This window comes from Magnolia sinica, chromosome 4, assembly GCF_029962835.1.
Source record: "Magnolia sinica isolate HGM2019 chromosome 4, MsV1, whole genome shotgun sequence".
Lineage (NCBI taxonomy): Eukaryota > Viridiplantae > Streptophyta > Magnoliopsida > Magnoliales > Magnoliaceae > Magnolia > Magnolia sinica.
Window position 1 is genome coordinate 29,469,473 of NC_080576.1, and position 17,983 is coordinate 29,487,455.

The 17,983-nt window shown below is 48.5% G+C and overlaps 1 protein-coding gene across 1 annotated transcript; it reads right to left on the reverse strand.

Moving 5' to 3' along the window:
- Positions 1–1,005: 1,005 nt before the first annotated feature.
- On the reverse strand, positions 1,006–17,782 carry LOC131242932 (chaperone protein dnaJ C76, chloroplastic-like). Its single transcript, XM_058241912.1, has 4 exons — positions 17,391–17,782; positions 3,737–3,993; positions 2,496–2,679; positions 1,006–2,029 (listed from the first exon to the last, which is right to left on the reverse strand). The coding sequence occupies exons 1-4, from the start codon at positions 17,730–17,732 to the stop codon at positions 1,388–1,390; spliced, it is 1,425 nt and encodes a 474-aa protein (XP_058097895.1). The 5' UTR covers positions 17,733–17,782; the 3' UTR covers positions 1,006–1,387.
- Between the last annotated feature and the right edge of the window lie 201 nt (positions 17,783–17,983).

The window sequence follows — 17,983 nt, forward strand, 5'->3', positions numbered from 1 at the left end:
CACATGCATTGATTTTTACAAAGAAATATCTGCAGCCCAAATGTGAAAATTGCAACTCGAGAGAACCGGGATCTTGATGCATTGGTTTGGATTTCACTGAAGAACAGGTCAACCGCACTTACCGAGTTTGTTAGCGAGTCGACTCAGTTGGATAGACCTAGTTTAGCACCTGTCACTTTTCATTAAGGATGGTTTAAACTTATTATATATATATATATATATATATATATATACACATACTCGCCTCGGCTTAAAATTGGATTTGGACTGAGTTGAGCTGGTTTTTGAAGCTTGAAAAAATTTCAAGCCGAGTTCGAGCTTGCCCGAGCTTGACTTGACTCGAATCGGCTCGATGACTCGATTATTTTGATATTGATGCTGCTCGCTGAGTGTTTGATGAAATGACTCAACAAAATGTTTCATATGCATACATTCTCTACAGGATCGGCAAGTGCCGAAGAAGGAATAGATACCAAAAAAAAAAAACTTCACATTATGAAATTGCCCTCATATCTTGATTTTGATGTTGCTCGCCGAGTGTTTGATGAAATACCTAAAAGCGTTGTTATTATTTTGCATTTTGTGAGAAATTGAAGATGCACTCTGTGTTTGAGAAAATGTCGCACGGGCTTGAACTCGGCTTGAATTGGCTCAAGCTGACCAATTAGGCTCGAGGATCGAGCTGAGCCGAGTTCAAGTTGAGGTTATCTACTAGCAGAGCCGAGTGGAGCTGTGCCAAGCTCGACTCATGTATAGCTCGCATTCTTGCTTTGAAGGATCAAACCACGGCCGTGATCATTTACATACCAAAGCACATCAGGTAAGGGCCCTTGAAACAAAAGAGATGCCTTCAACCCAAATGCAAAAAATGCAACCTAAGAGCACTGGGACCTTGATGCATTGGTTTGGAATCACTGAAGAACAGGTTAGCCAAACTCACCAAGTTTGTTCCGAGTCAACTCAGCGAATAGACCTAGTTCAGCACCGGTCGCTTTTCATTAAAGATATATAATTTAAACTTCTTATTAATATGTACATATACATTATCATCTGATTTCATATACGACGGCCCGCCACTGTCACCACTTTGGATCTTTCACTCTCAAGGAATTATGCTGTCTGGATCGTCCATCGTACCAGAGCCTTGAATCAAATTGATATCTCCAACCCAAATGTGAAAAATGCCACCTAAGAGCACTGGTACCTTGATACATTGATATGGATTCTTTGAAGAACCGAGTCAACCAGACTGGCCTAGTCATTTCACTGAGTCGACTCGGGCAAAAAGACCTAATTTGTACTCGTTTTTCATTAATGGTGGTTTAAATTACTTATAATACATATATAAATTATCATCTGATTTCATGTATTCCAGCCCACGCCATGATCACCGTTCCTTTTGCTCTTCAGCACCGCCACTCTCGCTTTGAAGAACTTGTACTGCGCCTACCATCGCCGCCCCGATCAAATACCATGTTAGACCTGCTAAGATCACCTGCAACCAAGGGCTGTTAATAATCTCCAACACCATCGAACCACCTACGTGTTCTTTCAATCCCGGCCCCGCAGTTCGATCTCCACCATTGAATCCTACTATAAATTCTGAAACTAATGCCATTGCGATTGGAATCCACGAACTCATTGGATTTCTCCATTTCTTACTAATGACTGCACCAGCTGTCTCTTCTTTGACCTTCAACCGAGTCGGTGGTGAGTTCGATGTCTTTGACTCGGAACGGTGAGTCGGAGGAGGGAGGATGTGCGTTGGGGTCCAGTAATCGTCACCGGGTCTGTAATTCAATGGATTCTGATTGGTGGGCGGACTGTTTTCTCTTGCTCGACGCTTGGCCACTGCTTCTCGGAGCCGTTCTGTGTCAGGTTGCGTTGATTTCTCGGCGATTTGTATCAGATTACGGCGAGTTTCGGAGGTGGGGTTTGCAGATGTGGGTGTTTGCCAGTACCACCAGTTTGAGATTGATCTGATCGTTTGCATGGCTGAATTTCTTGCTTCTTTTTGGAGGTCCGGCTCCTGAATAGCAATGTGAGGGGTATTTTGGTCATTTTCTGTAAGCTTGATGAATTTCAGAACTGGTGGTCATTCAATCATAAACGATGCACACGGCACGTGTGTGAGATATGGGCCATCCATTCGATGGGCCCACCACAGAGGTGCCTCATTTGACTGGCAATCCTACTTACATGTGGCATATAAAGAGGTTTGCTAGTTCCACACGAGTGTTGAGCGCGTGCACATCCACGTGCGAGCACACCTGCACGTGCTTGGGATCTGAGCTTTACAGCCCTACCAATGACCCACCGGACAGGTCGGGCAGTCGTGTGGGCCTTCGTGAATACCTAAACTCAGGCCCAGACCAAATATTTATGGGCCTCAAGAATCATGCCCAAGCCCATCCCGCTACGTTTGGCCCATTGAGCCCAGCCCACTTCACCATTTCTCATAATGCATAAAAGAAGGTAATTTCCATGGCTCTTACCTCCGACTCCCGTTTATTGGCTTTTTCCTTCATCTCATGGAACCTGCTCTGGAACTTGTTCACATCAACGAATATGTTGGAGACACGTGTCCCAACGGCGTTGCCTGAGCTCATTCGGACGTTGCCACGTGGCTGCTTCGACATCAGAAATTCTAAGGCAGCAAGGTTGGACCGCTCCACAATCCTAAGGTCAGTAACAATGATCCAATATTAGTACACATGACAAAAAAATATTAATACTCTGGAAGCGTCTGATGATGATATGCTGCCACTTAGAATATACCAAATTTGCATACGTGTGGTATACACGTAAGTCAAATTAAGCCGCCCCAATTTCTATTGTTTAGTCGGTATAAGTTCATGTTGATGAACGGAGCGGATGCCACGTGGTTTCTCGGATGGTCCCACAGAGTTTAGGGTCGGAGTTTTGCTTGGGGTCACAGCAAATTCGCGTCGTACCCACGGCACAGTGATGTGGTATGTTTGTTACACGTGTATGTAATCCAAGCCATTCATCAAGTTCCAGACTCACGGTTGGACTGAATTTACAAAAAGTCATCAGGTGGACCATGCATGTATGTCTGAATAGGCTTGTGGCCGTCTTCTTTCTGACCATAAAAAAAAATTGCCCGTTGTCCACGGGGTGAATGGACGGCCCAGATTTTTAATTCGGAGCTGATGAAAGGTTCCGATCTTACTAACGTGTGCATAGTGCATTCTGATTGAGAATTGCTTATTCAGTCTCCCTAGTTCGAATCCTCCCCAAATCATGATTCACCCAATCTCCACCATTCACGACCCAACCCTCGATGATCAGAACCGTTCATTTGATGCAACGGGCCAACACACAAACCCATCCGTCTGATTGGAAGTTAGGTTTATCCGATCTGTACAATTTTTACACCATGGACCATCCATGTAGGTGTCCACTAGATGAACGGTTCTGATCATAAATAGTGGGCTGCATTTAAGGATCTCATTCTCCTGTGGTGTGGTCCACCTAACTCTTCGATCTGCTTCTTTTTTTGTCACATGCCCTAAAATAATCTGTCAAAAATGGATGGACAGCGTGGATAGAGCACATACATCAAGGTGGGCCTCACAGAACCCTGTGAGGACCGTCCGTCTCTATCTAGGTTCTGATGGGGGTAGTACCCAATCCGCGTCCTTTAGATCCTAAACTAACATCAAATGACTAAAATACCCTTAGACGATAAAGCTAAAGGAAGTAGTAATCATACGAGATGCAGTCGACGGGGCACGACTGTATGGCATCGTTGATTTTATGCTCCGGATCGGCCCATTGCGCGACGACGCGGGCCCGCCCGTAAACAGATTCTATGGCGAAGGTTTTTTGGGCGAATAAGGCGCATTTCAGGCAACCAACGCACTTAACTTCGTCCACGAACACGGCCCGTTCTTCCTTCTCCGATCCAAACCACATCGAGTACACTGGTTTGCCCGTGTAACCTCGGAATTCTTCCATTTTCGCTTGCTCCTGTGCCATTGAAAACATCCCCAAGTCATTTATTAAAAATTTTAAAGGGTATTTTGGTCTTGAGAATGTAGGTGTGTACTGGTTATTTTTACAAACACATGGGGTGTTTTTTTTGGGGAACAAGGTTTGGTTACTTGTCGGCACTATGTGGGCCCCGCTATTATGTATATATTTCATCCACGCCGTCCATCCATTTTTCTAGATCATTTTATTTTAGTAGACCAAAAATGAGATAGATCCAAATCTCAAGTGGACGACATCAGGGGAAACAGGGTTGATTGAACGACCACCGTTGAAAACATCTTGGGGGCCACGAAAGTTTTGGATCATGCTGATATTTGTCGGTTCCCTACATCCAGGTCTGTATGGTCTAATCAACTGGTTGGATGTCAAGTAAACATTACAGTGGGCCCTTGGAAGTTTTTAATGGTGGACATTCAATCATTACTGTTTTCCTCTGGTATGGCCCACCTGAGATATAGAACTGCCTCATTTTTTGGTATTAGGCCCTAAATTGATCTGTTAAAATGGATTGACGGCGTGGATAGAACACATATATCATAGTGGGGCCCACAGAGCACCAGCAGCTAGCCAGCGTAATGGTGGAACTCTTCCTCCAAACATGTGGGACTCATTCCTAGCCGTCCAGACTTTCAAAATTGTCCACAACTTGCGATTTAGACGGTTTCGATTGCCATACAATTAGCTTGGCGCATGGGCCAGTCTTGAGGATGGGATGCATCACATGCACGTCCTGGATCCTACATTCTAATCCTTCATTAGGTAACCCATGCACCTTAAATTTAGACCATTGATTCCCTTCTTCTGGGGGTCTATTTCTTTTTACATGTGTGGCCCACTTGATCAACGGCTAGGTTAAAACATTCAGTGGGAAATAGAGATTTTATCAATTTTTAGAATGGACCGGCTCAGACCCACGTCCAGGTCCAGGCCCTGTCCAATTTTTCAAAGGTCAGGTTTGGCCTTTCGTTATGGGCCCATGCTTGCTTGGGCCAGATTTGGGCCTTAGACCTTTACAGTAGGGCCCAATGCCGCCCCTAATTATAAGAGTCTCGCACTTACTTTCAACTGCTCAGTTGCGAGTGCTCTGATGCAAGTTCACTACACTCTAAGAATGGACAGCAATGCATCCATAATGCATCGTCGCATACACGTACATGGACGCGGATTGCGTCCTACCCCCGCCTGGTAATCCGTCCGGGCAGGCCTCCAAGGAGCCCACCGTGATGTAAGTGTTTTATCCACGCCGTTCAACACTTTTTTCAGATAATTTTAATATATGGACCAAAAAATAGGCAGGTCCAAAGCTTAAGTGGACTATAAAGTGGGGATTGAACGTCTACCATTAAAAACTTCTTGGGAGCCGGAGAAGTTTCGGATGAAGCTGATATTTGTGTTTTCACTTCATCCACGTCTACATGACCTCATGAATAGGTTGTATGGTTAAAAAACATCACGTTGGCCCTTAGAAAGGTTTCAACGGTGGGTGTCATTATCAGTGTAGGTTCCTTTGGTGTGGTCCACTTAAGCTTTGGACCTGCCTCATTTTTTGGTTCACATATTAAAATTATCTAAAAAAAGTGTTGAACGGCGTGGATAAAACACTTACATCACGGTGGGCTCCACAAAGCTCTGCTCAGACGGTAATCCGTCCGGGCGGGGGTAGGACGCAATCCGCGTCCACACGTACAACAATCTAGATCGGACGGGGATTGCGTCCTACGCCCGCCGGTCTCTAGCTGGGAACGGGCAGGAGCTTTGAGTGTCCATTGTGATGTATGGGTCTTATCCACACCGTCCATCTATTCTTTCATATCATTTTAGGGAATAAGACAAAAAAATGAGGCAGATCCAAGGCTTAAGTGGACTACACAATGGGGATTAAACTCTTACCGTTGAAAACTCCTTGGCGCCACAGAAGTTTTGGATGGAGCTGATATTTGTGTTTTCTCTTCATCCAGGTCTATTAAACTCTATGAATAGGTAGGATGGCAAATAAAAATTACGGTGAGCCCTATAAAATTTTCAATGGTGACGATCATTATCACTGCTGCTTCCTGTGGTGTGGTCCACTTGAGTCTTGGATATGCCTCAATTTGAGACCCATACTCTAAAATGATACGAAAAAAAATGAATGGAAGGTGTGGATAAGACCCATACAGCACAGTGGCCACTCAAAGTTCCTGCCCGTTCCCTGCTGGAGACTGGCGGGGTAGGACGCAACCGGCGTCCATCTAGATCGTTCAAAAGTGGTCCATATGTTGGAATGTTGCCCCCAAAATCCCATTGATCAAAAATGATCTTGACCATCAGAGTTAACCAGCTAAGTTTGGATAGTTGACCAGTTACATTTGAGAGATTCATTTGATGGCTAGTAATGAGACGGTGAAGATCTTCTCATTCATGTGATTAGTAGGATGTACGTCATCAAAGGTAGGTACCATGATTTATAGATGGCCTGGAATTGATATACATGTGCGTGGATGGTACCATTTTACTTTTTTTTTCTTTTTTTCTTTTGTTTTTTTTTCACACACGCACACACACCCACACACACTCACGCTGGTGGAATTTCACCACCTATGGATTCTCGAACCCTTGACCAGGTGTTAAAACTCCCGAGAGTCTACCACCCGAGCAAGAGTAAGGATCCATGGTACCAATCTACTTATTACTGATCAGTGGCTCCTGTTGGGGACAAAACATACAAGTCCGCAGACTCGGACTAAATGCCTCGGGCCACCAAAGGATGTGTCAAATCCGAGGAGTTATTCGCTAGACCGAGGCAAAGGTTGAGTCGGCCCCGACGGGTCGGTAGGGTCGTCAGTGTCTCGGGCATGCTTCGGGCGGATCTCTTTATCGGATCGACCGTCACAAGATGAAGCCGCACTCCGGATGTCTTGGGATAAGATTCCCGATCCCGAAGCTCACGGGATCGGATGAAGGCATGAGACGGGCACGATCCTGTTTCCGTGATCCCAGGAGAAGATTCCGTGATCCCAGGAGAAGATCTCGCGCACAATACCAGGAAGAGAATCCTCGTACGATTAAATGCCCCAGCAGCTATAAAAGAAGGAGGGGCCCTCACCTTGAGAGGTACGAAAACAAATTCCTCCAAAAGACTTTTCAATACTTTAAGACCCCGAGTCCAGGCCTGACTTTGGCATCGGAGGGTCCCCTGCGCTAGCCAGGGTCTCCTTTGTCCTTTTTCTGTGCAGGCATACAAGGATCCAGGAGGACGAACCAGATAATTGCATCAACAGTTTGGCGCCGTCTGTGGGAACGTGCAAAAAGCCATCCCGTACCTCTATATTGAGTCCAATGGTGATGACTAGAAGGACGGTCCCAGAAGAAGATTTGAATGAGAACGCGATTACAGGGCCACCCGGTCCAATCGCCGTTCCCCCAGCCCAGAACGCACCTAACAACCGCCGACGAGGGGCGACCGGAACAAGCAACAATCAGCGGGGTCGCGACGATGGGCGGTTGGACAAGGAGGTTCAAGAAATCCGTTCGATATGAATACGATGAAACAGATGCTGGAACGAGTATCAGAAGCAAATGCAGCCACTCCCGCATCCTCAAGGGGAGCCAGCGACCGGCGGCGGCGGTTGATCCTCAACCTTCGGCGCCGCAGTCTTTCCGGCCGAGCCAACCCTAAGGCGGGTCGAACCATCTCCAGCGTAGATCGACCAACGCCTCCCTCCCCGACCGATCTTGGCACGAAATAGAACGAAGAAGGCGCAATCGCCCTTCCATGGAAGGCACGGAGAGCAATGAACCTTGGAAAGCCGACATTCAAAATTTCAAAAAGAAGTGCGGGAAGAGATGGCAAAAGAGATGGCGGACATAAAGCACGGCTGGAATGTATTCAACCGGGTCCGAAGCGAAAGCGTCCCCCTTTGTGGACTCGGTAATGAAAGCCCGATTGCCCGAGAGGTTTCGATTACCTCAAATCACTCCTTTCACCTCAGCAAGACCGACCCGACCGAGCATATTGAGTGCTTGAACCTATATGGAACTCCATGATGCCTCGGATGCGTAATGTGTCGGGCCTTTTCTCTTACATCGATCGATGTAGCTCGATCCGTGGTTCAAACATGAAGCCAAAATCCATCGAGTTCATTCGTTGAGCTAAGCAACGCCTTCCTCACCAACTTCATCGCCGGAAAAAAGAAACTGAAGCCCCCTCAGCTTCTAGATATAAAAGAAGAATCGGGAGAGCTATTGAAAGATTACATCAAGCGTTTTAATTTCGAATCCCTTCAAGTTCTAAACATTCGGAAGAAACGGCCCTCAATGCACTCATGCAAGGAGTTAGGGATAAGCCATTTCTGGCATCTCTAGACAAAACTCCGCCCGATACTCGCAGAATTTATGTCACGGTCCGATAAATATGCCAACGCCGAGGAAGCGCGAATCTGCGTGAAACCAAAACCTCGGCCAAAGAGTCGGCCAAAAGAAGCCGACTCGGCCGGGAAGGAAACGCAAAGAGGATCAAGCACGTGACGAGCGAAGGTCGAAAACGGCCGGATCGAAAATTTTCCACATATACTCCCCGGAATAAGACTCGGGAAGAGGTACGATGGAAATAAAAACTTTGTTAGCTGGCCAAGTAAGCTCAGGAGTAATCCTAATCGGCGGGATAAGGATAAGTACTGCCATTATCATCGCGATCACGGGCATAACACAAGTGATTGCCGTCACTTAAAAGAAGAGATCGAAAGACTCATAAAAGACGGCCGACTCAGAGAACATATGGTCAAAGCTGGGGCATTCGAGGCGCGCCCGACCGAGAGTCAGCCTATGGAAGAAATCCGACGATTATCGGCGGTCCACAATGTGGGGGCGACTCAAACAACGCGCGAAGGAATCATGCACGAAAACTTAGTCAGCCTCAGCCCGAGCTCATGATTATAGATCGGCCATCAAAGGAGAAGAAAAGAGAAAGATATTGCATCTCGTTCACAGAAGAAGATGCCCGAGGCATCTATCACCACCACGAAGACGCATTGATTGTCACCATGACTATCGCTAACCGAAAGGTGTTTCGTATACTAGTCGATACGGGGTCATCTGCAGACGTGTTATTTACCCAGGCGTTCGACAAAATGGGGATCGAACGATCCACACTGCGCCCAGTTCGGACCCCGTTGATCGGTTTTTCCGGAGGACAGGTGCTGCCTGAAGGAACTGTCTCATTACCACTCACTGCTGGCAATGCTCCACATCAGACGACGATGATGATTGACTTCCTGGTCGTCGATCAACCCTCGGTATACAATGCGATACTCGGCCGACCTTCATTGAGTCTCCTCCAGGCAGTGGTATCCACATACCATCTTACAATGAAATTCCCGACCGAGTCAGGAGTCGGAATTGTTAATGGAGACCAGCAAGACGCAAGGCGATGTTACATGATAGCTGTAAAAGGAGCCGCCGACAAGATTCCGACCAACATATTAACAATCGAATCGTTGGACCCTCTGGGCGAGAATTATGAACGAGGACAGCCGGTCGAAGATCTTGTCTCAATCGCCTTAGTCGAAACAGATGGATCCAAGACAGTGCGAATTGGCTCATCTCTGCAGTCCCCTTTGAGAGAAAAGCTGATCGCCTTGCTCCGAGAGTACGCCGACGTATTCGCTTGGAATCATGAAGATATGCAAGGGATCGACCCCTCCGTGGTGACTCACCGGCTTAACGTCGATCCGTCATATCGACCGATCCGACAGAAGCGACGACCGCTTGGCCCCGACCGATACGCCCTCATCGAGAAAGAAGTCAACAAACTACTACAGCTAATTTCATAGAAGAAATACACTATCCAGTGGGTAGCGAATGTCGTGCTTGTGAAGAAGTCCAACGGAAAGTGGCGAGTGTCTGTATTGATTATACCGACTTGAATAAAGCCTCGCCCCAAAGATAGCTTTCCGCTTCCGAGGATAGACCATCTAGTAGAAGTACAGCCGGACATGAGCTCCTTAGCTTCATGGATGCTTATGCGGGATATAATCAAATTGTAATGCATCAAACAGATAAATCAAAAACTACCTTTGTCACCGACAAAGGCCTTTATTGTTACCGAGTGATGCCATTTGGTCTGAAGAATGCCGGTGCAACTTATCAAAGGTTAGTTAACAAAATTTTTGCTCGACTTATAGGCCGAACCATGGAGGTATACATCGACGACATGCTTGTCAAGAGCATACACGCGGCGGATCATGTGAATGATTTGGAAGAAATGTTTCTAATCCTACGGAAGTTCCGGATGAAGCTGAATCCAAGTAAATGTGCTTTTGGAGTAGGCTCAGGAAAATTCCTCGGTTTCTTAGTCAGTCAGCGAGGAATAGAGGCAAACCCTGAGAAGATAAAGGCTCTGATTGATATGGAATCCCCCAAAACCATTAAGGACGTCCAAAGATTGACCGGACGAGTCGCAGCACTTAATCGATTCCTGTCCAGAGCTACGGATAAATGTCTCCCTTTCTTCAATCAATTGAAAGGGAGACAAGCGATGGGTTGGACGGAAGAGTGTGAAGCAGCATTCCAGCAATTAAAATCATATCTCGGTTCTGCACCTCTCTTATCAAAACCCGAACCAGGGGAGTCGTTGCTCCTAGCCGTGTCCGAGGCAGCTGTTAGCTCGGCTTTGATACGAGAATCTGAAGGAAAGCAACTGCCGGTTTACTATGTCAGCAAAGCATTACTGCCGGCAGAAACAAGATACCCAAGCTTGGAGAAAGTTGCCTTGGCTTTAATAACTTCATCTCGGCGGCTTAGGCCGTATTTCCATGCCCACACCATCATTGTAATGACCGACCTTCCGCTTCGCCAGGTACTGCAAAAACCAGAAGCTTCCGGCCGACTCACCAAATGGGCTATCGAGCTGAGTGAGTTTGATATTCAATACCGACCAAAGGCAGCAATCAAAGGGCAAGCCGTAGCTGATTTTATCGCCGAAGGAACACCTTCAACCGAACTCTCAGTGAACGATACGCCGAAGGTCGATGCAGTGCCCGCCTCGACCGCTTCCCCTTGCCCTATTCCATGGAATCTGTATGTCGACGGTTCTTCCAACTCGAAGGCCAGTGGGGCTGGGGTAGTGCTGGAAACCCCCGATCACACCTATATACAGTATGCCTTACGACTTGGATTTCAAGCGTCGAACAATACGGCGGAATATGAAGCGTTGCTACTCGGCCTCCGACTCGCCGCTAGCATGGAGGTCACGCACCTAAGCGTTTTCAGCGACTCTCAGTTGGTTGTTAACCAAGTTACCGGTGTATACCAGACACGGAAAGACCGGCTAAGGGCTTACATGGAGAAAGCGAAAGAACTTATCAACGGATTTCAATTCTGTCGTGAGACTCGCATCCAGCTCACGGAAAACAGCAAAGCCGATTAGCTAGCAAAGCTCGCCTCGGACAAAGAAGATGAAATACCCAGGTCCGTCCCTGTCGAATACGTTGACAAGCCAAGCATAGAGGAGCCTATTTGCGAGTCCGTCATTAAAATCGACTCGGATCCTTCCTGGTTTGTTCCAATCCGCCAATACCTCGACGAAGGAAAGTTGCCCGAGGATCGTGCCGAGGCTCGACGAATTAAGATTCGAGCTTCCCGTTATACCATATTCAACGGAACCCTCTACAAGAAAGGTTACTACGCCCCGTTGCTGCGGTGCCTCAAACCCACCGAGGCAAACTATGTGTTACGGGAAATTCATGAAGGAATCTGCGGAAACCACTCTGGAGGGCGATCCCTCGCCTACAAGGTCTTACGACAGGGATACTACTGGCCCACTATCCAACACGACGCTCGTGAGCTCGTTCAAAAATGCGACAGATGCCAACGGTTTGCGGCAATTCCGAGGCAAGCACCCGAGGCACTGACGCCGATGACTGGTCCCTGGCCTTTCGCACAATGGGGCATCGACCTCATAGGACCGCTCCCTATGGGAAAAGGGCAGACCAAGTTTGTTGTGGTAGCAGTGGACTATTTTACGAAGTGGGCCGAGGCAGAACCATTAGCCAAAATAACCGAGCAGAAGATCACCGAGTTTGTATGGAAAAACATTATCTGCCGATTCGGAGTACCCCGTACCAGTGTCACAGACAATGGAAGGCAATTTGATAATAGGAGCTTTCGTGAGATGTGCAAGAACCTCGGGATCAGGAATATTTATTCATCACCGCATCACCCTCAAACCAACGGACAAGTCGAGGCAGTTAACAAGATTATCAAGCAACATCTTCGGACCAAGCTTGGCCGGGCCAAAGGAGCATGGGCCGAAGAGCTCCCGAAAATTCTTTGGGCTTACCGAACTACAACCCGAACGGCCACAGGAGAACCCCGTTTTCACTCGCTTACGGCTCGGAAGCAGTCACTCCCGTCGAAATCGGATTACCTTCGGCTCGAATCACCTTATTCAATGCAGAAGAGAATGAAGAACTCCTTGCACTCGGACTCGACCTTCTGGACGAACAAAGGGAAAGGGCGAGGCTGCGCACGGAGGCTCGACAACGACAAGTGACTCGGTTCTACAATACCCGAGTTAAGATTAGAAGATTCCGAATGGGAGATATGGTTCTTCGGAAAGTGTTTTCCAACACTAAGGAGTTTGGGTCGGGTACACTGGGACCCAATTGGGAAGGACCCTATATCGTCTCGGGCACCATTAGACCAGGAACATATCGGTTGGAAGACCTGAACGGACAGTCATTGCCTCATCCATGGAACGCTGAACACCTCAAGGTCTACTATCCTTAGCTTACTATTTGATGTTTAAAGACATGCTTTTTCATTCGTCCGAATACGTGTAAGTACAAAAGCAACCGAATACATCGGAGCAAAAAAATATTTACATATAAAAAAAAAAACCAAAGTCTTCATGCGTCGGCCCCGTCCCCGGCAGTTGTGTCTTCAGCGGCGGCGTCCGGATTCTCGGAGGCTGCTCCACCCTCGATTTCTGAAAGGTCAAGGTCAGGAAAAGATTTCTTTATATCCTTGACGCATTCCAGATATCCGCTCTGGAACAGGCGATCCCTCTCGTCCTCAAACTCGGCCGACTCAAGGAAAGCTTGGACAGCTTGGTCCCTGGACTTCTCTGCCTCGTCGAGTCTTCTCCTCGGCCTGCTGAATGCGCTCCGCCGCCTCAAGCTTAGCCCGAGCTAAGTCATCCGCGCACGAAGCATGGACTGCCAGAACTCGCTGATTCTCCTCTTCGGCTTTGGAGAGTCGAACCAGTGCCTGAGCGACCTCTGCCTTCGCTTCGTCCAGGGCCCTTCTGGAAGAAGCCGCCTCTGCCCTCGCGTCTTCGGCAGCTTTCCGAGCAAGAGACGCCTCGCCTGTCAGGACGCCGACCCGGATCTCGGCCTCAGACAGAAGAGCCTGTAGCCGATGAGTTGAGGATAGCTCCTTGCTGGCCTTGATTAAGCAAGGAGCGAGTTCAAAAAGCATCCGGGCAGCGTGGCTGACGGTCTGCGATGACGGGGCGTTGTACAGTTTCACGAACTCTCTTTCACACCCATGGGCCAGGGCCCAAGGAACCATCCCCGACACCACTTGTTGCAGGATTGACGGCCCCTCCTGGTTCGTCTCTTCCCCTCGGGAGGACGCAGTCCTCGTCTCTTCCTCCCCCCTTGAGGTCGTGGCCCCGGTCTCTCCTTCCCGACTCGGCACCGTCGTCTCAACGCGTGCCGAGTCAGGTGCCGCCTGAGGATCCGAAGCAGCAATCGCCGTCTCTTCCGCCCTTTCGTCCGGGTCGGGAATCACGACGACGGAAGGGGCGGAGAGCTGCTGGCTCTTTCTCCTTCCGCGGCACCCTTTGCCTCTTCGGTGGCCGAGGCTCTGAAAGAAGAACTGACCGTGGAGGAGCCTTCAACTTCGTGACTGGTCTAAGGGCAGGACGAGCTCCAGTCATCTCCGGTTCGGGGACAATCCTTAGGTTGGGACGAGCTTCGGGCAGATCTGCAAAAACAAAAAAAAGGAGGGGGAGAGCAAGGCGAAGTAAGTCGGCGGAAATTTGAAAAGTTCAGAAGATTCGTTCTTAATTACCTGTAACTTCCGAGTCCAGACCTGCAAGGTGAAGGCGCTCCGGCTGAAGAAGCACCTTCCAAGACCTGTCCCTCGGATCCAACGACTTCAACTCTTTGATCCGAGCCGAGGCAGTGCTGCCGAGCTTCGGCTTCTTCTTCGGAATATCTGCCAAACACAAGTCCGTCAGACAAAAACAAAAAAAAAAATGAAAAAGGGCGAGGGAGAGAAGACCCAAGTCACCTGCTCTCTGAAATGTCCGAGGGACACGAGCCTCGCAAGACCCGGACTCGTCCGTCTCCCATCGACCACATGCCCAGAACCAACGCTCTTTCCAATGTTTGTTGGAAGTGGGAGGGTCGGTTATCAGGGAACCGCCTCCGCCTCGCCAAGCAGCAAAGACGTAGAAGCCAGGGTAGTTCGGATTTACCCGCACTTGGTACAGGTGGAGAAACTCGTCGACTGTGAGCGGTGGCTGTTCCATCTCAGCCCACAACACCGCACATCCGAGTAAGTTCCTCCACCCATTCGGGACTATCTGCCCCGGGGCAATCTGTATGCGAGATAAAACTCCCCGGACGATGGTCTGAAGGGGCAGACGCAAGCCGCACTGCATCGATACTTGGTAAATTGCGACTGCCCCAGCAGGAGGGTGATCTGGCAGGTCATTCGGGCGAGGAAGATACGTGATGACCGACTCGGGGATATGATACCCGACTCGAATTCTGTCCAAGTCCGCCTCAGTCAAGACTGAAGGAACCGGACCGCTTAAATCTTCCCCCGATTCTTCCCCTTTAGACTCGGCCTGCGCCGATTCATCAGCAGGAACTGGGTCAGGGGTTCCTCCGGCGATTAAAATTTCATCTTCCTCCATGTCCCTTGGTAAGTTGGGCCTCCCCGGGCGGGTTAATAAGGATGACCCGCCACGGGAAGGAACGACGGAAGCAGGGCGCTCCGCCTGATCGTCGGTGACTCTCTCAGGCATACAAGCAGCGTTGGCATCCACTGCTATCTCCGTTAGTAAAGAGGGCGATTCCGCAACGTTCCAAAAACGTTGCGCTTCGCCTTCGTCTCCGGAAACTCCCACCTGGGGGCTTTGAGAACTCCTATCCGCCATTATTATTATGTAATAAAGAGGAAGGAGAAACTCACCGGAGAGAAAGGAACAGTGGCGGAAAGAAGTGCCGACGATAAAGAGAGAAGAAAGGAAGGAGATGAAAGGCTACGCAAATCCCAGAGAAAACGCAGAGCGAGAATGGCAAGAGCAGTAAAAGTTCGAAGTGCGGGACCCCTGACGTTTTATAAGGTCGCCCTACGGCGGAGACATTAATGGGGAAATGATTCGACGCCTGCATCGATTCCCCCACTCGACACGTGGAGCACGCCGACTAGCAACAATAATAGCTTTACTACGTGTCCAATCCTCATTGGCGGGACCTGCGATTTGATGGCCGACGGCGCATACGATGTCAGAAGCGAACCGTCCCCCATCAAAGGTCTCAATGAATGCGCTTAACGACTACTTCTCGTCTCGGACTAAGTTATGAACCGACTCAGCACTCGCTACTCCTCAGTGTCATATGGAAAATTCACTTAAATTTTAGGGGGCTCTTGTTGGGGACAAAACATACAAGTCCGCAGACTCGGACTAAATGCCTCGGGCCACCAAAGGATGTGTCAAATCCGAGGAGTTATTCGCTAGACCGAGGCAAAGGTTGAGTCGGCCCCGACGGGTCGGTAGGGTCGTCAGTGTCTCGGGCATGCTTCGGGCGGATCTCTTTATCGGATCGACCGTCACAAGATGAAGCCGCACTCCGGATGTCTTGGGATAAGATTCCCGATCCCGAAGCTCACGGGATCGGATGAAGGCATGAGACGGGCACGATCCTGTTTCCGTGATCCCAGGAGAAGATTCCGTGATCCCAGGAGAAGATCTCGCGCACAATACCAGGAAGAGAATCCTCGTACGATTAAATGCCCCAGCAGCTATAAAAGAAGGAGGGGCCCTCACCTTGAGAGGTACGAAAACAAATTCCTCCAAAAGACTTTTCAATACTTTAAGACCCCGAGTCCAGGCCTGACTTTGGCATCGGAGGGTCCCCTGCGCTAGCCAGGGTCTCCTTTGTCCTTTTTCTGTGCAGGCATACAAGGATCCAGGAGGACGAACCAGATAATTGCATCAACAGCTCCTATTACTACAAGTCCACAACGACCATATCTTTATTCCCAGCCTATTCTAGTTGCCCAATACAAAGTGGGCCTAAAAAGCCTAATGAGATTTACACTCCTGCGATGGATAACCACCAATTTAGAAATGGATATAGCTTATCCATGGCACGCGCACATGGAATGATTTTACGACAATCCAGACCGTCCAGATCATTGGTCAGTGGGAATTTTAGCATAATCCAAACAAATCACATTGATCAGATGATAATAATCAACTGATCACCGTTAAACATTTAGTCATCCGTTTGATAGCCATCAATTGTACGGCTAGATTTTCTCGATCAGAGTGATTTTCAAACTGCACTCTATTCAAAATGTGTCCTACCCTTTGGATGGTCTAGATTGCCCTATTTATGTGCGGCATGTAAGGAGGATGGTTTACTGCCATTTCAAGAAGACGGACCCAAGGGAGGCCAAATGCATACTGACACTGTCAGTAGCGACCCCACATGATGTATGTTTTTATCCACGCCGTCCATCCATTTTTTCAGCTCATTTTAGCCCATGAACCCAAAATTGAGGAAGATCCAACGCTCAAGTGGATCACACCACAGGAAACAGTGGATATTGAATGCTTGCTGTCGAAAACTTGTCGGGGCCACGGAAGTTTTGGATCAAGGTGATATTTGTATTTTCCCTTCATGCAGGGCTATGTGACTTTATGCCCAGGTTGGATGGCAAATAAACATCGCGATGGGGCCGAAGAAGTTTTCAACGGTAAACGTTCAATCCCCACTGTTTCCTGTGGTGTGGTCCACTTGATCTTTGCATCTGCCTCATTTTTTGGATCATTCCTTAAAATGACCTGTAAAAATGGATGTACGGCGTGGATAAAACACATATATCATGGTGGGGCCCACAGGGCTTTGAAATCAGCGCGGTCTAGTTGGGCCCACTTCCTTCTCAATATGAGATTTCAAATGAACGACCCTGGTTTCTCGTGACAATTCATGCCACAAAACAAGCGATTGTTATTGGACCGCTGAAAATTATGCAACCCAATAACCAACAGCTCAGATCATGCCAGTCGAGCATAAGCCCATGGGCCCATCAAGTTCATGTTAGATCATATCCAATCAAAAGAAAAACTATAGCAGAATCTTCTTACTGACCCGATCGTAAACGGACCGGGAATTCGGATCCGAGAGAACCGAATACGCCTCGTTGAGAATTATGGCCATGTCATGGCCGGTGGGCCCCGCGATGTCGGGGTGGCACCGTTTCTGCAACGAACGGTAGGCGTTCTTTATCTCGGCTTGATTGGAGGAGCTATCGACGCCCAGGAGATCATACAGATCATAATCAAGGAGCGAAGAACCACCACCGTTGGATCTCACTGAATTGCAATGCAATCTCCTTTTGGGAGAGTAGAAGCTGAAGTTGTTGGATTTTGATGGTCTGATGATGGTGGAAGAAGGAGAGAGATTGTAGAGGAGGAGGCCTGAAGAAGGCATGTTTCTCTCTGTTGAGTGATTTTATTTTTGGGCGGTGTATGAAAAAAAGAAAAGAAGGGATAAGAGACTTTTATACGGTGGAGAAGATATTTTCTTTTGTTGTCCCTTGCATGGAAATATCTTGGGCCTCCCTCGGATCTTCTTTATTTCGCGACGGACTGAGGTTGATACCGTCCCGGCTGTGCCGACGTGGAACAAGCACGACGTGGTGTGATTAGCCAGCAGACGGCCTGTCGGGGGGGGGGGGCGGA